The sequence below is a fragment of the Aythya ferina genome, assembly GCF_964211825.1.
Source record: "Aythya ferina genome assembly, chromosome: 12".
Lineage (NCBI taxonomy): Eukaryota > Metazoa > Chordata > Aves > Anseriformes > Anatidae > Aythya > Aythya ferina.
Genome location: NC_140308.1, coordinates 14,482,238 through 14,503,397, shown reverse-complemented (window position 1 = coordinate 14,503,397; position 21,160 = coordinate 14,482,238). Strand labels below are relative to the sequence as shown.

General features: G+C 39.2%; 1 protein-coding gene and 1 long non-coding RNA gene across 6 annotated transcripts in view; one reads left to right on the top strand and one right to left on the bottom strand.

The window, feature by feature from the left end:
- Positions 1-21,160, bottom strand: part of LOC311443265 — a 328,368-nt gene that overhangs the window by 258,826 nt on the left and 48,382 nt on the right. The gene's annotated exons all lie outside the window — the stretch shown is intronic.
- SLC6A2 (solute carrier family 6 member 2) overlaps positions 1-21,160 on the top strand; it is a 67,104-nt gene that overhangs the window by 44,981 nt on the left and 963 nt on the right. The window contains exons 8-14 of the mRNA XM_084533320.1: positions 492-616; positions 1,341-1,453; positions 4,761-4,889; positions 7,037-7,136; positions 13,285-13,385; positions 16,761-16,928; positions 19,480-19,551. Coding sequence (XP_084389446.1) covers positions 492-616; positions 1,341-1,453; positions 4,761-4,889; positions 7,037-7,136; positions 13,285-13,385; positions 16,761-16,928; positions 19,480-19,551 — 808 coding nt within the window. The remainder of the gene's footprint in view (positions 1-491; positions 617-1,340; positions 1,454-4,760; positions 4,890-7,036; positions 7,137-13,284; positions 13,386-16,760; positions 16,929-19,479; positions 19,552-21,160) is intronic.

The window sequence follows — 21,160 nt, the reverse complement described above, 5'->3', positions numbered from 1 at the left end:
AAAGTAGTATTTTTTTTTTTTCTGAAAAGCTGAGCCAGCTTCATAGATGAAGGAACCTCAGTACTGATTAATGTGTCATCCACTGCCATTACTGTGAATGGCTACGCAGCTTGCTAAAACCACTCCTGGACCTATCTGAAAATATTCCTGAACACCTACACATGTGAATTGCTCCTGACTAGTGTAAATACTCCTTAGTGAGGCTCTTTCTCTACAAGCCACTTCTTTGCTATGTTATGGGTACCAGGTTGATGACATCATTCCTTGATACCTTCATATAATTTTGTTCATCTTCTTTTTGAGCAGAATTTAGTTTTAAAGCAAATCAGTGAACAGAAGTAGGTCCTTTCCTAACACGGTACGCTGATACGAGCTTTTGATCATCAGGATAACTGCAGAAATAGCATTTTCACAAGAATCTTCCTATCACTATAACAATCCCCACCATAATGCTCTTGTTTTAACCGGGCTGTTCTTCTTTCCATCACTAGGGATGCTTTGCTGACTAGTACTATTAACTGTGTCACAAGCTTCATCTCAGGATTTGCAATTTTCTCCATATTGGGCTACATGGCTCATGAGCACAAAGTTAAAATTGAGGATGTAGCCACTGAAGGTAAGAAGCGAGTTTTATACTACTTTTACTCCTTTTCATTCATCATTTCCTTGCAAATATGCTTATATTTGTTTCAAACAACTGTTAAAAATTTCATGGAAGTGACCCGAATGAAATTCCTTGGAACTCAAACTACGTAAGAGGGCCCCGCTAAAATGTGAACTGTAAATTATATTGATTCATCTCAGCTCTTCTGACTCGAGATTCCCCAGCATCGTGCCCTGCACAAGTTCAGCCTCTGCAGCAAACAGGCATTTACCACTGCCTAGTATCCTGGGGACGTGTTGCTTTTCAGTGCCATAGATAACTGTTTTGAATGCTCCTGGGGAGCCCAGCTGTAGTCCTTTCACTGGTAACAGGTGACCTGTGCTTTCAGTTCCTGTATCTCCCTTATCACATCCAAGAATTCTACTGCCAAACAGCAGAGTCCCTATCCACAGGGATCTTTCTTTACTACATAGCTGAAAAACAGCTAGAAAGATCATGAATACCATAAAAGATTATTTAAAGTGCAAAAGGATGTTATAGATTTTATATGCAAAACTTTCATGAGTACATTATTAAAGTATTTTGGGTGTATTTTTGGTATAATGCAATTTTTGTTCTAACAGCTACTCAGTGTGATGTGGACTGATGTAGGAGTCAACTTAGTCATAATCTATCTTATTAAAATACACACTTCTGTGAAACACCTTTCAGTATTACTTCTACTTTTCTATTTTAGGAGCTGGTTTAGTCTTCATCCTCTATCCAGAGGCAATTTCAACTCTTTCAGGATCTACGTTTTGGGCTGTGGTATTCTTCATCATGCTTCTTACCCTTGGCATCGACAGTTCTGTGAGTAGTTTTTCTTTCTAACTTTGACACTTTTCCTCAAGTGTTGCAAAATATAACTGGAGAAGTGTCAGCCTTAAATAAGGGTTTTGTTGCACTTCAAATAAACATTCTGTACACTCCCTGAATCTGTTTTCAGTCACAGCCAACATACCAACAGCGTTACTCCTTGCAGTGTATTTAATTAAAGACTCACAATATTTAAGAGGTTTAGGAAGAGATCAAATAATTTACAAGCCAGCAAACAATTACTCACCTCTTCTTTTTTATGACCTTAGGGAGGGGCTGTTCATCAACTTTTATTATTATTCCAAGGTATGACCCAACACCACTGCTATGAACAATTACTACTAGGAACCTGTGATAAGATTTCGGACCCAGCTTGCAAAACACAAGCCGCAGTACAGCACTCAGTAGAGGGGTTTTTAGAAGAGATTTTCACATGTGCTGAAATTCATTAATCTGTTCAAGATAATGTCTGATTATAGCCTGGCTTTTTTTCTTTTTTCCTACAGATAGTGAGAGAAAATTTCCTGTAAATTTAATTTAATAATTGCATCAGAATATTTCCATAGTCGTTTGATATTATATTACAATATAATTCCTAACTATACAAAATGAAGACTGGGAAATACTGAAACACCTCTGTTTTCACAATAAGGACGTAACAATTAAGAATGAGCAGTGCTGTGCTTCTCTCTGCAGCTAAACTCAGTATTAAGCTTGGCTTTTTGGCTGTTATTCAACACTAAAGGAGTGCATCTGGTATTTCTAGTGTGATGACTTGGTTTGTACCATGACATTCAGGATCACAGAAACTTCAGCCCTACAGAAAATATCCCAATGTCCCATAACAACACTTGCACTGCTTTGTTCTTGCCAAAGAGGTGAAGACATCCCATTATATTTAGCTTAAAAGTTTATTAATTTGGGGGAAAAACAAACAGGATCTTTGAAGAATAGTCAACAATGAACACTCATCATTTTTGATAGCGTGGGGGGTTCTGTCTAAGGCACAAAGCACTGCAGTTCTGAACATGCAGAGCTGATCTAGGAATTTACTGCTGGAAGTGACAAGTTCATTTTCAAGGACAAGAAAGGCAAAGAATGAACTCGCATGGAAAAGAGCAAAACTATGATGAGATTACAGAAGAAATCCATGATAATCATTGGCAAATAGCTGAATGAGATCTTATAAAGTGAGATCTGAGTTGTAAATGTCAGATTCCGGTCTAAATGTTTCTCAAGTGTGTGGATTTGAGAATTCCAGCTCAGGCTCAATGAAGTTTATCTTAACCTACACACTAAAATCTCCTTTCCTCTTTAAAAGTTTAAGGCAAGATTGCAGCTGGTTTTGTAGCTTGGACATTTTTCAACTATAAGCAAGCATGAAAGAAAGGAAAGCTTCAGCACAGTGGAAGGACATGAATGACCAGTAGAAACAGGGCAGTATTGAGAAAAATGCACATAAGAGTTTAGATCCAAGACTATTACCTGCACAACAGTAGTAAATTCAAGCAATGTTTAGAAACATTTGGGTGACAAAGATGAGGATTTAGATTGCAGAACACACTCTTCCTACAAGTGGAGAAAACTGTTTCTTGGGGAGATAATTAAAATACTAGATGCTGAAAACCTGTGGCCAAGTTAGCTGTGTCTTCCTAACAAACAGGTTGAGTAGAGAAGGAAGAGGAGGGATTTGCTTGTTCATACTTTGCTCTTTTTTTTTAATCATTTACCTAAGATAACTGGAGTCACGCAGTATCTGTTATGGGTGGTCTTCTCAACTCTCCCCCCACTTGACTGATCAAGCCCCTGAAGGGAAAATTAATTTTTTTAAACCTAAAAATCAAATAAGCCCAAGAGTAAAGACGAAGAATTACATACGACCACTTGTATTCATGTGCATAAACCTGCACAGGCACAGAAATGCAGACATCTATACAAAAATGTAGCTGTCCAAATGTTTAAGGAAAGAGAAATCCAATCACGTAAGCTTCAGCAAGCAACAATGAAAAGGACAGGAAATGGAAGAAATGTTTGCAAACACTTTTTGGAGTATATATCTAGCTTGACACGGGGAATTAACCAATGGAATAAACAGTGGCACATAAAGAATTGGTTCTCAGCCAAAATCATCCAGACCATCTCTTTCCACTTCAACTTCTCCACTCTCATTAAAGTGTCAACACAGTAACAACATCTGAGCCCAGCAAGCAGTGGCTGGGCTTAACAGCACAGCGCTCCATTGTGCCCCCCATTCCCTCCCCGAGAACAGTAAGCACAAGCCCACGCTACGATTTGTGACCTTAGTTGTGAGCATTAGTTACCTTTAATAAAAAGTGCTCCACCGTCCCCAGCAACTTGGCTTTGAGTGGAATCATTCATATTCCATAGAGAAAACTCTGCTACTGTTTGAACCAGAAATGCTCATTTCATCAGATTGTTATAGGAAAGAGACACAATATGTCAGCACAGACTAACTCTCACATGGCACCAAGCACTCCAGGTTTTGCTATGATCTTTCAGCATAATGAAAAGCATTACCAAGTTTATTTACAAACAAACTTATCATGACAGGACACTGGGATTCATTCCCCCATGACTTTTTGGTTGAGAAGAATGCTTTCATTAGTAGAAAGAAATTAAAATTCATAGTAACCTATATATATATATATAATTCAGCAATTTCCGTGGAAATTTGGAAAGTGCATTTCCTACATTAAAATACAACAAAACCAAATCAAAGCTAATATTCAGAATTGAATTCTACACAGGAACAAATTCTACAAAGAAACAAAAATTCTTTCATGCTGTCAACAGAAAAACGACGTGAAGCTTGCTATGCAGTGAGGCTTCCAGGTCTGTAAAGATTTCTATCAAACTGGAGGTGGTTAACCCATGGCTAACCTGAATCTTTGTTCAGTAGATCTTCCCTGGGTGTGTGTGAAGTACGGTGTCTCTCTTTATACCTAAAGTCTCTTAGAGAGTTAAATTACTTCTGATAAGACTTCTTCCCGGATTTTATATGAATGGATGTTATCTTTCCCAACATACTGCCTTACTATCTCTCTGTCCTGGTGAGGCAGCAGAGGATACAGCAGTCAAACCACCATGGCTCTAGATGGCCAAATCCCTGCCTCAGTTCTGTACCAGGGGACAATCAGTTGTACCTCTGAACACGTACAGCTGAAATGTCAGCAGCCATGCAGTGGTTGGGAATGAATTACACAAGCTGCCTATATCCTTTGCTCTGTATGTAAAATATGTCAGCACGGTTTAACGAGAACTCCTGCCTTCCCTTCCTCAGATGGGCGGAATGGAGGCTGTCATCACTGGCTTGGCGGACGACTTCCAAATTCTGAAGCAGCACAGAAAGCTCTTCACCTTTGGTGTGTCATTTGGCACTTTCCTACTTGCCCTTTTTTGCATTACCAATGTAAGTACAACAAAAATTTCCATCACAAATACCTTTAAAATGCAGTTAACCTCATCAGCTGGAAATATCAAGGGGCTCAGGTGGCTCTTTTGGTTATAGAGAAATTTTAATTCTTAAACAACCTTATGGTCAGAATGTTACTTTCAGTCTTACCTACACGATGCTTCTCTGCTCTTTTTGGACAAGTTTATTAGCTACCATCTGAACCTACAAGCCTCTGTTTCAAAGAACTGTTTGTGTTCTTAGTGTTGGGGAAAGGTCATATTAAACAGAATTATGTTGAATACTTATTCCTCTGTGAGGAACTAAGGATTTTGCATGACCAGTCCATCAGACATCTGGCTATTTTCTTTGTGAAGCAAATAAGAAGCCTTTGCTTCAAGCGAAGGGACTTTAGAAAAATGATCTCCTCCCTCCATGTGTTTCTTAATGTTCCTAGATCTGATTTCTTATTCTGAACATCATAAAATGACACATAACTTACCCTGAACATCTAGTAAGCTGTTTTTTCACACCACCACTACCCTGAGATTTCTTCATCCTGAATGATTTGCCTCACCAGGCTTTTGACAACTAACTGAAGGATGAGAACCACAGTCTACTAGGTTGGATGTCCTGCAGTAAGAGAACCTTCTGATTTTTACCAAAAAGCAAGAATTTCTGTAAGCAAAGATATCAAAACTGCCAGAGAACGAGGAAAACATGAGGTAGCCGCAATGAAAATAGATGTGCTAAACCTCTCTCCCTCCCTAGAAATGGTTTCCAGACATATTGAGGTTACTGAAATGGCATTAATTTAAGATAACAAAGCTCTACGTACACCAGAAGACTACCCCAATAATTTTACCCTCATTTTCTCAAACTGGAAAATATTGGAGACACTAAAAATACGTGCATTTCAAGTTTGTCCTTTTAAAGCCACGCCATCTCCATTGTTACCTAAAGACCTCAACATGCCCCTTCTTCATCCTCAGTTTTGATTGGAAAAAAAAAATTTTAAGTGCAATATCAGAACAATCTCAGTGGGTAAGAACCGAGGTGCCGATGGGTGCGATCCCAGTGCCTTCAGGCAGGCTGACGCGGTTCCAGCCAGCAGCCTGGCTGCTGCTTTCACATAACGGCACCTGTTTGGAATGAAGTCCCCCCGGCAGCTGGAATGCACTGAACTGCCCGCGCTCATCCAGATGTCTGGGTTCACGTGGCCGGAGAACATTTCTAATGTGCTCAAGTTACGAAGAAAGCCCCTTGTGATACCATCACATTAAATTGATTGATTTTGTGCTCTGAAAACTTGAGGCTGTATTTTCAAAACAAGTCTCTTACAAAAGCATACTTGTTGTTCGCTTCGCTAAGTTTTGATAGTGAAGGCATCCATTTAGAGCAGGTGTAGAACAAAAACAAGAGGTCAGGCCGAAATGCCATTGGATAAACAACATTTTATTTCTCACACAACAACCCAAGTTCGTTCAGTTTCCAGACAAGTCCCCACAGAATTAAAAACCTAGACAAAGCCTAAACAGTGGTCTCTCCCATCTTGCAAATATGCACAGCTGTTTTGGAAAACCATGGTTTTAAACCAGGGAAAAAAGAAAACTGCAGAGCTTAAAACCACCTAAACAGCACACATGCTATTTATCCCATTGGGAATAGCATAGAAAAAATTCCTTTGTTCCCTCCCCTTCTGAACAGGCCTAGGCAAATTGAGTGTGGTTGTGAAAAAAAGGATTTTAACTGAAATGCGCTGCAAATGCAAACATTTTTGTTGTTTACATGTGAAAAGCGTGGCTTGAAACACTTAATTCAGTTTCATTTTGAAACAAGTAAACAAACCATGCTTCTCCATTCCTCTGTAGCCTTCCATTGCCACAGAAAATACGGAGTGCTGAGAGCGCTCCTTAATCACACGGAGGTTTCTGTTTCCTCTTTCAGTTAGGGCAGGTGAAAAAGATTTGCCACCCTTCTGAAGAGCCTGGTTCCACTGTTTTGTGTGTACGTACAAACGTGTGTCTGCAGCACCGGTTCCGTATTAAAAGACTTGGGTAAAGCGATTTCAAGCAAAGCAGATTTCTGTTAACCTGATGCTGAACTGCTGACATGACTCCACTTCTAACTTGTTTCTGTTGCATCTCTCAACTCCCCCACGCTAGGGTGGAATTTACGTGCTCACACTGCTGGACACATTTGCAGCTGGGACGTCCATACTGTTTGCTGTTTTAATGGAGGCAATTGGAGTTTCCTGGTTTTATGGTAAGCAATTCCCTTCACACCTGCAAAGCCTTTGATACTCAGAGTGAGCTTGTGGCAGGCTCCCACATTGTCTTAAGGGGATTTAGTGCGGCACTGTATACACAAAGGCATGACAGGATGGGTTTTATGCAACAATTTTCACCTGATTTACAAATAGGGACGGGAATGCAGATGTTCAGTGGGCTAAATTTTGAAACTCCACCTAAATCCAAAGGAAATCACCTTGTGAAGGCTACTACAACAAAGTGAGAATGCAACCTCTCCTGGCAGTATTCTGTATCTGTTAAGGCAGACCATGGCTTGCAGTAGCATGCTTATATCTCATGCTTTCAAAGCAGATTAGATTAAATACAGATTCCCCCTGTTCCTGCTATCCACAATTTCCCCAGGGCCAACCCCAAGCCCCCAGGGCAATACTAACAAAGGTCGTTTGTCTTAAACTTGTAATAATTCCCACATTAGCCACTTCGGTCTGAGGCAACATTCTAATTATAAAAACACCAGCAGTTTAGAAATTGTTTCTTTCACAGCATGGCATGGAATATCCAACATCCTAGAAATGGTTAAAAAAAAAAATCAATGATTTATGCCACAGAAAGGGTGCGATAACTGGCTTTAACCTCAGTATAGCTGGCTCTAGGATAATTCACTTCATCTCCTGCACTAGGCTGGAATCTGTGTGTGCCAACGCTATCCGTTATCTCTTTCCAGACAAGATTTGTGAAATTATAAGGACTTCAAAAAGAATAGCTTTTTTTTTTTTTTTCCAAATAACAAAAAGGAACCTTCTAACTTGAAAAGACAAACTGTCAGCACAGCTGCCTTTGCAGCCTCACTGACCGTGTTTCCAGCCACCTTCACAGATAATGTAAGTTGTCAATACATGCTTCCAAATTATTTTCCCAAATTCAGTACTTATCTCTGACCACCAGTTACCATTAACAGCTAAGCTTATCCACTTTCAAAGCCAAATACACATTCAGGCTCCCTTTTGCAAGGCTTGCTTTTAAATTTGTTCCCTTGGTTCTACAAACTACTTTTCAGAAGACTGTTTGCTGTCAGCTCTGTCAGAGGCACTATAAATGTTTTGGCAGCGTGATGCAGAAAAACCCCTCATCTTTTGGATGGGTAAGAGATAATCAGTTCAGCAATGCAATATTAATCACAAACCCGTGATTAGCTCAATCACCCATCTAGGGCTGAAAATCTTAGATCTTACACAAGTCACCTCACTGCAGCAGTCCAAGTTATCTTTGATATGTGAAATTGCTGGCTGCTGGATTAATCAACTTTCTTGAGCTGTTATTTTTCCCTCCTGATCTCCCCTTAGTTCTCATGTCATACTTCCTGGTTTGCCACAACTCTTCATTGTTATTAGGGTTCAAAAGTCACAGTAGCCAGCATTATTTATTTTTACCCACTGAAGTCTGTATGGAAATAGCTGCCCTGATTCCCAATAAGGTTGTCTTACCCCTAAAGGACATTATCTTTCCTATTTAGAAATTATGCTTACAGCTGACATGATTCAGAAGGTTTCAGCCATCATCATCCTTACTGCCATTTACCTCCCTCAGTCAGTAATTTACCCACCCGTACTACGCCACCACATTCTTCTAGTCATTCTCTCAATTAAAAGCTAGTGATGAGCACATGAGGTGAAAGAATGGCATTCACATGTAAAGCTGTTCAGCCTACTAAAGAAAAGGCTTTTAGCTTTAAACATCTCCATGCTGATGTTGGATGACAGAATTAGTAAGCAGCTCATATGCTGCTCTCAAAATACGTAGACGCACTAGATTTCAGAGGTTTTTAATCCCTGTAAAAGCTGAATGCAAAAGAGTTAGCTCAGCTTAGCAGCAGAGGCATGAAAGTATTCTTTGGTTAGTGAAGGCAAGTTATTATTTGCCCCTGTTAAAACAGGATTTACTGTGCTTTACAACAGCTAGGCTTTGGATGCAGTTCAGTCTAAACCAAGCTTAGCCAGACCTGAAGTGCTCCAACTACTGCCCTTCATCATCCTTTCCCTTCTCCCTCCTGCCTGCCCATAATCAAGAAACCATCTATTCATTGTCTTAAGCAGCTGACAGATGCTTCTACTGACACAGTATGACCTGCTGCTTTATAAAGAAGAACTTATTACAGCCCCAGGTGCTATTTATACTGCTTTGACTGATTCAATCTGGCATGGTCTTGCCTACCTTTTTCCTGATAGACCCCAGCTGCCTTAATGACCCAGCAGAACATTAAGCCAGCCTGAAGGCAAGCATTGACATTTTGGCACAGACCAAAAACGTGGCAGTTTTAGATTTAGTTCAAATTATGCTTATGCCCACTTACTGGGAAGTTTCTTCTTGCAAAGAAGAAACCTGAACATGCAAGGGAGGAGGGGAAGCAAGTTTGTTTTAACATATGGATCCATTTGGGTTGTGACTCACCATTTTGTCTTTATGCTACACTGACACCATTCCTCTGATGCATATTTTAAGAGAAGCCAGACACCTCTCCCTCTGACCCAAATCCAGAGGCTATCAAAGAAAGAGCCAGGCTTTTCACTGAGGTACACAGTAGGAGAAGAGAAGACAGTGATCAAGTTGAGATTTTTTTTTCTATGTAAAGATAATTGCACACTGCAACAGATTGGTCAGAACCAGACAAAGCCATGAGAAAGCCGTTCTACACTGTGCTAGCCTTGCTTTGTGCAGGAGGTTGAACTGGAGACCTCTCAGGAACTACTCAAGCACAAACAATTCAATGATTCTGTGACTTACTGTAATTCCCATGGGCCAAAATATAGGATGGTTCAATGAAGCAATGTTACACCAACCCTTCATTTGCATGCAAACTGTGTTATCCCTTATAGTTCTGTAACTGGACAGTTACTAATATGAGGAGACAAAAGCACCATTTACATGGAAAGCGAATTTAGCTTAGAATAGGCTAAGTTGATTCAAAAGCCCTTTTTCTTACTGCTTTTTTTATTTCAGCATAGTTCACTTGATTTCTTGGATTCATTTAAATCAAATATATGGCATTCAGGGCATTATTATTAATCTTTACTTTCCAAAGTAAAAAATAATAATCCAAGCTTATGAAAGAATACTACACATCACATAGGCATACAGAGTTAAACAAGACAGGAGCGGAAAACACCAAATACAGGAAATGCCTCTAAGGCTCCAAATGGTTGTTGTAGCTATAACACTACTTTCTGGAAACATGCCCCTAAAATATTCCAGCTATGGCCAGTGAAGAGTTTCACCTCTGCAAATATGCACAGTTCTTAAGCCTGTATAACCAAATGACTTCGAGGTCTAGCACTCAGGGAGTGCAGGAGGTACTGTCAACATGTACTCCAATTCTGTCTGAACTCAGATCTCTGCATTGCCAGGATGAAAGAAAACATCCTGTCCTAATGTTAGGAGGATAACTTGCTTTTATAGTGAAATCTACTTTACAACTTCCACCTAATCTGAATTTTCACATTAATTCCCTTGACACCCCGATACTATGTACATGGAGAATGGGCCAAGTTTTCTACGCTGATTAGCAGGCAACTGCAGTGGAGACATTCCCAGGCAGCTACATAGTTTATTAGCTCAGAAACTACACTTAAATTCTCTTTAGTGTATTTAAGTATGGGGCCTGGTCACAAATTGTACATACATCCATCTTGTGTTTCAGTGAAAAGGCAAGGAAGTTATTTCTCTACTTGACCCCAGGTCTCCAGCAAGTAATCAGGAGTTTGGTTTGTGGTACCAGTTCTGTCCTGTGACTGAAGGAATCACACCATTTAGGTTTATTCTACTGAGTTGCCTATGTTATCCTACAGAATCACAAAAGAACACTGTTAATGCTTTCAAAAACTGCAAAAGAAAAAAAAAAAAAAAAAAAGCCCTACAAGTAGTGTCATAGATAGCTGTAGCTAAATTCTGCTTCACACATTGATTCTTTGAATAGTTATTTGAAGATGTATAGTACCCAAAAAGCATGCTGTTGAAAAAGCAGTCTGAGAACATGGACTATTTATCCCTTATTTTCAGTAGATATTGAACACAAAGCACTGTTTGAGCTGTGTCTGCCATCTACAAAACTTTTATTCAAAGGTTATCTAGTCCTTTGACCTTCTGCACAATGATAAATTTCACTCTCCGTATTCACAGCAGTTGAAATTCAGTCACTTTAAAGTTCACAGAAGGCACTGCAAATAGAATCAGATTAAATTCAAAGAGCATTTACAGATCCTTTCTTAAATTTGGCTATTTTGCTTCACCTGTATGTAATACTGGGGGAAGAGGGAGCAGAATCAAAGTTCACATTCAAGTGTCCAGACCTTGTAAATACATTTCCTTGGCTCCATGCAAACCGCAAACTTGAGCTGTCCTAATTATTTAAATTAAATAAACTCTACTGAATGGATCCACATGAAGAGGAACAATTCCGACAAACTATACAGCATCTCTAACAAACATGTGCTGCAAAAGAGCTGCCTTTTTTGCTGTTTACCTATTGGGTTCAGGAATAAAATCAACCTTCTTGAAAACATTAAATAGAATTATCAACTACAAACCAGCAGTCTGCCCAGACAGATGGAGCTAGAGAGAAGTACTTATCTCTGAGCCGGTATCCTTAAGGCATGCAGTTAGAGACTGTTTCCTTCTTAAAAGACCACTCTGAAAAGATATTTTTCCCACTTTTTGATATCAGCAATAATCACCCCATTATAAAATCCATTGCTGCAAAGCATGGAAATGCCTTTGTAAATTACTCAAAATCTGTAGCCAGTTGAGGCTAATGCCAAAGTATTTGTCCAAAGTAAGATTTCTGTTTACCATTTCAATTTATAGCTGTTAGTGCTTAGACTGTCAGAGGTACTAAGTGCCAACACACACGTGAAAAGTCTCAGACCATACAGATGCAAGAAACACTAAAGACTGAGAACCAGATACTTACAGCTCTTCTTCCCTCTGCTCAAGTTGCCGAGACTTTTTGTCTGGTACCTCCATTTCTCTACACTATGGTGCAGTGAATCCCACTAGAGGTAGCTAACTTTAGTGATTTGAATGGAGTAGCATTATATAGTGTTGCTGGCAAGGAAAGCCTCATACACTATTTCTTGCATGCTTAATATACAAATGGGAATGGAAAATACAATGGAAATATTGTAGATTACTAATATCAAGGTCTTGATACTAAGCAAGCAAACAAGTCACCCCTTTTTCTAAATCCATATTATACATTTCTGGCATAATGAGCAAGACTAATTTTTGATCTCTCTTCATTTAATGATTTTCTTGGTATCCTCTGCTGCCTTAACTACTGGAATAGGTAGAAGTTCTGACTACTCATGGTTTGTACTCACACGAATAGATCATTTATCTTCTAGGGTATCCACAAAAGCTGTATGAAATTACTGAATATTTACATGCATAGAGGTAACAATTTCAGAAAATTCTAGATCATAGCGTTACTCACAGACTCACAGAGGATACTCTAAAACAGGCCAGCAGCACCTTGCTAGTTTATTTTGTACATGTTTACAGTGAGCAGAAGCAGCACCTACCCCATTCCTTATATAAGTGATGAAAGATGAAATGACACTTGTCATAAATACAATGAATGTTCTGTGGTAATTAATGAAATGTGGAAAGACAAGTGAAGCATGCCAAGCAAAACAAATACAGCCGCCTTTGTAAACTTAGGAATCATATGAATCTATCTCATTATCAGAAGGAGTTTGTGTGAGTAAGGGTTTGGGTCTTCCTTTAATATACTCATAATGCTGCTGAGTAGTTAGGTTACAGTAGTCAAATATTAGAAGAACTGTACATCCAGTTTACAAATTAATTGCTAGGTATTTCTTCAGTGCCCCTACAAATTAATTGCTAGGTATGTGATTCTGTGATTCTGTATTTGTTAAGTGCCCCTTTCCAATGGTAAAGCTATTTGCAATAGATATCATGTGCTCACAGGTATTTAATTCTTGGATATAGCAATATCAAAGATGCACCTACTCATTGAAAGGAGATCAATTTTATCTTGTATTTTTTCTGATTCGGAAGTCTTTCTGAAAGAAGACCACATATTTTGGGATATGCCAGCATCTCATCAGTTTAGATTTATGCCGGTCTGATGTCCACATCCCTTCTAGGTGTGGACAGATTCAGTGAAGATATCCAACAAATGATGGGCTTCAAGCCAGGCCTCTACTGGAGATTGTGCTGGAAATTTGTTAGCCCTGCTTTTCTATTGGTAAGTGCTGATAATTATTTCATCATCAAAAGAATTCTAGCATGCCTTTCCTAGAATATGCCATCAAGTATCAAGGTATCAAGCAAGGTAGTCTTTGTTATGCCCAGTGTTGCCAGGATGACTAGAAGGCGCTCCTATTTAATTCTTTTTCTCCTTCAATATCATAGGGGGGATTTTGTATAAAATATTTTGGTTGTGAAGGAGCAGCTAATTGTGGTAGAGATCATCTTCTGTTCCTTCACTTCTTCAAGATGTAAAGGAAAGCTTTTGTTAGGGAACACAAAGCATGGTTTCAGGCAGCGTCTTCCCAGCATCCTCCCAAGCATTAAACAAAAATCTTTCTGTTGGGAAAATAATCTAGCCAGGGATAAGAGTGTGCTGGAGAGAAAGGCCAAGTCTGTCTATGATTTAGCTGAACTCATCAATGGTGAAATTCCCTTACTACTAAAGCTTTGCTATCAATAGGAAATCAAATTACGTAAAGTGTATCAGAATGCATCAGGTTCACCATCCCTCACCATTCTCATTTTAACTGATATGGATTTCAGTTTAAAAACTGCCATATACTGTGGCTAACCTCATCTTTGAAACAGGAATAATACAGTAATTCAAAGAAAGTTTAATTTAGAAGGCCTTAAAACTGTACAAATAGGTTAATGAAAGTGAAAAACAAAGGAAGACTTCATGAACTAAAGGTCACCATTTTATATCAAGTCAGATCAGACACGTTATTTGGAATGCAACTCCTCACAGAACTCAAAATTACTTAATGAAATCATCATTATGTACCTGCCTTATACAAGCACACATCTTTGTTACCTAGACCTGACAACGGAAAAAAAAATAAATCACACACAGACTACATGTACCCATGTACCTGTGTAAACAGCAGACTGATCTAAAGACTTCGATCTTTACCTTGGAGCCATAAAATTATTCATTTAGAATAAATCATTAAAAGAAAAATTCACACTTAATTACAGCAACCAAATCCCAGGTCAACCTTTCCTAATTCCAGTAATTAGATGTTCTGCAGACTCCTGCTGGGGTTCCGTGGTTACAGAGAAACCACGTTCAATCCACTGCTCTACAGTCTGGATCTGCTGTTTGTTACTGTGCATTTGATCTGCAGCTCCAAGGCTTACTCACCCTGATCTTACTAGTTGCCCAATCAAACTGTAAATAAAAGCTCTCTGCCTTTCCACAAAGACGTGCACTGGGCAGTGTTTCCAGCTGCTCAGGTTGTTGAGGATTGCAGATATTTTTCTTGAAGACAACTAATACAGACTTTGCCTTCATGCACTGAATTAGCAGCATACTAGGATGGCTGACTGGTCCACATCCAACAGCATCCAGCAGATGTTTCTGCCAAGACTTGGAAGCATTTATGCAATGATTTACCCAGGAAGGATTTTTTTCCCCTTTAGTACAAAATGTGAAAAGCAATTGAAAAGAATCAGTATGCGTTACATATTGTACTGTTTTTTTTGTTTGTTTTTTTAAATCGGTCAAAAAAAAAAAAAAAAAAAGCCAGAATTTCAATGTGAAAGTGAAGTGTTGGTTCCATCACTGCAATAGTACCACAGACACAACCGTATACACTTTTTTCTTCCCAACCTGATCTCTGGCTGCTGCAGGTCTTTCACTCTTCCAGTATCATATCAACAGCTCAACGCCATGTGCTGCTAATTATATCAAGCAGTTCATGAAGGCATTTTAGAAGTTACTACTTAGAACTTTATAACTTACTACTAGATTTACCTTGTCCCTTTCTCTCAAAGCATATACTATGTATGCCACCTCTTGAGACATAAGTTTTTACCTGCGTGCTTTGTCTCTGAACCCAGAAATTGCAACAACATCCTCAAGAGCATTACTTGATTAAAAATCATTGCATTTGTAACACATTTATTAGAACACACCTCCCACTAGTAATTCATTTTTTATTGGAGGACCCCAAGATGCCCAAATGGTAGAATGACAGCTTAGAGTAAGTAGCATGCAATTATACCCAGTAATTATGTGAAACACCAAACATGTATTAAATGTACCTTGTAAGCTGCCTGATCTGTAGTGAAGCACTTGTGTTTTTCATTTGGGAAAAAATCCCAAAGAGTGAGCACTGCTTTGTGTAAAGGTTAGATCCAGAACAAGACTACAGTTTTATATTGGGATCTTCTCCTACGCTTATTTGTAAATCAAAAGGTCAGGATGAATAATATGGAAATTGGACCTTGCTATGATTTTAGAAGACTTAATAGCATAAAAGCTGTGCATTCTTAAAGCAATACTTTTATACAAATAAAAATCTGATATCATTTTGTGATGTATGTAGTTTAGGATAATACAGAAAAGGCTATGCAATTGTCAGACTTCAGTATGACTATTCCTTTAACAATCCCGTATTCACCTAGCAGAGGTAGTCCTCATTTATGATGGGTGTTGTATTACAGCAGGTCCTAGCAGTAAACACAACTCTCCACAAGAAAGGCAAGTTGGGGTCATCCAGATATCTGGTGTTAGGAAACATCCCCATGAAGCTTTTCCTCTATGCTAACTGCTGCTGGGTACATCATGGCAAGATAACCTCTGAAGGAAAACAGTATTTGTCTGATGACTTCACAGTGTCAATTTCCTTTAACCCACACCATTACTCTCCTTGCACACGTAGCCTTTGAAATCCTAAACTCAAAATACTACAACTTGGCATTGCTACGTGGAACAGAACATACAGGTCCAGAGAATCAAATATGGAATTCTGCAATCCATATGGAAATAGCAAGAAGCAAATAAGGTGGTACCTTACTCTTTCCTTCCTACCTCCAGTTCTAGATAGGGTAGCACCAGGAGGTAAAAAAAAAAAAAAAACAAAAAAAAAAACATTATTTTTCAGGCCTCAAGGCAGCACAACCTTTACTCAGTAGCTCTATTGTGCTGGAGTTTACAACATGCTTCTCATGGGGAAATGGGTACAGAACTCCTAAGGAAAGGAGGCCTAATGCCCCTGGGAAACAAAGATCCTGAATAAGTCTTTCTCAACTGCAGAATCTTTTTTTTTTTTTTTTTTTTTTTTTTAATATCTCTAACACTAGTTTGAGTGAGACAGTGGCAGAAAACCACCTGAACTTCCCACCAAAATATCAAGTGCTCCATGGCCAGAGTAGCTGAAAGGAGACGGCTGTTAATACTGGTAAATGCATCAAGAACATCAACAGTTTAAGCAGTATGAGGCACACTATAAATAGGATGAAGGTAAATGGTAAAGCTGGGTTGAAATATTCCTTAGGGTGGCTGCCTAAGCAAACACACGAGATCTGTTTTCCAGCCAAGCTTCATGTCTCAAAACAATGATGCGTGTTATTTTCTCTTCCCTAGTTTGTTGTGATAGTCAGCATTATAAATTTCAAACCTCTGACCTATGATGACTACACCTTCCCTCTCTGGGCAAATCGCATTGGCTGGGGAATAGCGTTATCCTCCATGATACTCGTGCCTGCCTATATTATCTATAAATTTATGAATGTGCGTGGGACCTTTAAAGAAGTAAGTGAAATGCTAATAAAATGTCATGAAATGTTGCTATGAAATGAAACGGCTGGATCGAAGTTGGCAGTTTGCTTCTCTTGCTCCCCAAACTTATTACTTGTGAGTGACCTTTTGGATCCAACTGGCTGATGGGTTGGGGTTTTGAGGCAGAATTACTGCATCCTGTTCTACTTTCTAGAGAGAAATTAGCTTTCCAGAGAGCACCATAATCATTTTATAAACTGTTTTTTGATGCATGCAACTGATCTGATTTCTAAGATCTTGTCCTCCTTAACAAAAAACATACAAACCATGGTATCTTCATGTTCAGCTTTAACCGACAGTCTTCATGGTGCACTACCTAAACAAAGCCCCAAGTATGCTTCATCACTCTACAGGAGAGCGTTACAGACTTATGTACAAAGTTAATTCAGATCTGCTGTTGTAGCACTGCACCCATCTCTAAAAGCTACATCCAGGTGCTGGGAGGCAGGATGTGCCCCCAGCATAGCCCTGGGTTCAGGAGTGCCTTTGTTCATTTAATGAGTATCCAGCAAGGACAGAAGGAACGCTTCACTGGGTCAGAGCAATAGGTTCCATTTAGCCCAGCATTTTATCTTTAACAGCAGCCACTCAGTGTTTGAATTCCTCTGTCAAACACGTCCTTATCTATTATGGAACTACTCCAACCTTTTGCTGAGGACAGAATCAGTGCAGATCCTTCTACTGTATTCATCACTAAGACCAGAATGCTTGAAACTTTATATTCAAGAGAGACCAAAGTGCCGAAATAGATCTGGAAATCAAGAAGCACTCCTAATTCCTATAGTATGGGCACTGCCTATGGTCTCATCATCTGGACTCTTGCTTCTGTACTGCTGTAAGTGAGCCAGGGTACTAAGTAGCAGCATCCTTCGCCACATAAACCCATTTTACCCATAATATACATGCTCTATGCACTGCATAAAGCAAAATCCCAAGGAGCAATAATTTGTGACCATATTATTAAAAGCAGTAGTATAATAAAAAGGCAATGACTTAAAAAAAAAAAAAAAAAAAACTAATTCAAATGATTTTCATGACAGTAAAGAATTTGACAATGAAAGCTTAATAGTTTTTTTTAACTTCAGTTATGTTTACGTGCATTATACATTTAAAAGAAACCCTATTTCCATGTGAAAAATGCATTTTTTTTTTTACAATTCATTCCCCCATACTTTTCTTAATTTATCAGTTCAGCATGGCATAGGACCCAGGTTCACTGATCATATCAATTTTACCATTGCTGTCATTTTAAAATCCTTATCTATGGCCTTAAACCCTCTAGGCTAGAAAGTAGAACTCTTCACTGCAATACAGCATCAGTTTTTGTCTTTGTCCCCTCACAGGGCCATCATTTTATGACCCAGTCAAAGCTCAGACTTATAGCTAGCTCTAAGGCTTTCCTTTCCTATAGCTAGAGTTATGCAGTGCTGCAGCAGGACATCGAGGCTCTTAAACACCAAAACACCACTACACAGAGAATTCAGCAGAAAATAGCATCTCACCCTTTATCTGGGTAGGGCACATCCCCCTTGCATGGCCCTGACAGTCCCAAAGGGATAAGGCTTATTTCTGAAACACTACAGTCACCTCTTAATGTTCCCATCAGAAAGGCACCCCAAAGTGGGAACCCCTCTTGCCCTGCATCTCACTTACATCACACATAATGTCTAGGTTTCATTACTGGCTATTTTATTAGCCCTTCAGTTCTTTCCATTTCTGTGTGTTTACAATTCTATTTTCTAATCATTTCTATAATATATATATAATATAAATATTTCTAATTATTCCACTGCGTAATTCATACTAGCCCAACAGGCTTTTGCCAGCTTGCACAAGCTTACTGACAGCGGGATGCAGAAGCCAAAAACAGTGAAAAAAGAGCCTTCATTCATTTGGTAGTGTTCATAAATTTTTATTTTTACAGCTCTTGCAGATAGCAATTCTTCAGGCTCCTCATGAGAAATACGGCCAAAAGCTATTATATTACACCCAAGTGACTACCGTAATACCATAAGTAATACCCTAAATCACGGCTCAGAGCATGCACTTAGTCTAACGTGAAGTCCTTAGGTTAGTTGAAAGTTCCTGGTAAACCAAAATCTGCGTGTGATCCAAATGGCACAGTGGTGGGCAGATGAGGGAAATGAGCAGGGATAATACAGTCAGCACCTCCTGCCTCTCCCATGGGGCCTAGCCAACCCCATTTCAGCACTAACATCAGAAGTGTGACTTTCAGGGGATATAAGTCCTGTTTGTGGTGTTCTTTTCCATATGCTTTTGCTAAATATTTGGACTCAGTATTTGCATAAACTTTCTACTGTCGCTTCTTATATTAAATGCTAATATCAAGGGGCTTAAAAGGAGCTTGCTCTCTGTGACCGAGGTAAAGGCACGTAACAGTGATATTAAAGATTTAAGTTACTGTTTTAAATAAAGTTCACACTTCCCCATTGTAGACTGGGGACTGCAGACATAATCCCGCTTCATACGTCTGATGTTTTCCTCTTCTTCCTCTCTGGTTTAGAGACTAGCTTACTGCATCACACCTGAAAACGAACACCAACTCGTGGCCCAAGGAAATGTCAGGCAGTTTAAGGTTTGTACTCCTTTCACCACGCTTTGTCTACTCATACCAACCCTTTCCTGCCTTCAGCAATAACTGCAGGTTTGCACTGATCTCAGAGAGGATCCCCCCAGGGCTGTGGTTCTTTATTCCTGCCAGCACGGCACCACGCAGGAGGCTCAGTACTACATGCAGCAGGCTCAGGACGATGTGCACTAACTGTGATGGAAGGCTTTGGCACCTTCCTTCCACTTCTGTAAGGGAATGACTAAGCAAAACAGACAATGCTGTACATTGCTTAAATCCGGTATCCTAGGTCATAATGTCTAATCACAGTGAGATCTCACCAAGAGATAAATGTATTTCCAGGCTATCGTGTGCATTTAAACAAGTCACATCCTCTCCCTCAGTTGTTAGCAGCAATCCGAAGTCATATTTTCTACATTTCAAGTATGACAGGGTAAACAGCAACCAAAAATGTGGTGTCGGAGCTTAGACATAACAGCCATAAGGAAATCCTGTGCTAGGCTGTGTGGAATAGGCTCTCCCCACAGGCCTACAGTTGACTGAAACACAGCTGGAGACTTCTTAAGCAGCCATGAAATATAAGCTACAGTTTTCCAAATGCTGCTTTCCTTTTAGCAAATAAAATGAGCTCATTGAAATAAAGTCCTTTCTGTAGAAGATAAAAAGGATGCAAATATGAAACTTGTTACTCTTATCAGCGTCCGTGCTGGACCACTTTCTGCCTTCAAAGTTGAAAGCAACTAGAATTATGCGCACCACCTCAAAACATGACCCAGATTTTATAGTGCTGGTTTGTACATTGGTATTGAAAACAGAAGTTTCCCTTTTGCTTACTCTGAAAAATACTAAGAAAAAAAAAAAAAACTGTTTGAAGTATATATATTTTTTAATTTTAGATAAAATAATCCCAGTGCAGATTTATGGGGTGCAGAATGGAAGCAGGAAACAAGCTTCCTGTTCCATGACCACAGTTTATGTGATGTGGCCAAGATTCTGTAGTAACAAAGCACCTCTTTCTGCCTTCTCATTCCCCTATTCCTGCCCTCGGTTATCCAAAGATTTGTAATGCTGCAGCTGTAAGAAATAGTTTAATTTTTTCCAGAGTCAGATGTTCCTGTGTGACTGGGATATGCACAGCAATTCCTACATAGCACTGGTCTTCTGAACTCAAATCCATAATGGCAAAAAAGAAGCAAAACAGACGCCACTTAAATTAGAAATAAGGGTGTATATTGAAGCAAAATCCTAATGACCCCTCAAAATGTGTTAAACACAGGGCACATTATATTAATTTGTTGGTGCCTTCAGCAAGCAGCAAGAAATAGGTCTTATCACTAAAGTGTGGTTAGTGCTTTGTTATTCTTTAAGGTTGTAAGCAAAACGCTGACCAAAATAACCAAGCAGGTACAAAAGTTTTCTTCACGTGTGTTTCCACAGCTCTGGATATTAAAACTAAGCTGAGGGCTGAATCAATAGCCTCTATATTCAGCGTGTTTCTCACTGCTAACTGGAATCCAATGAAATTTAGTTGTGATCTATCGGTTGTTCTGAGACCTCTTTGTAACTGAATTTGTCAAGCAATCTACTTTAAATCTCTCTAACCACCACCATCTGA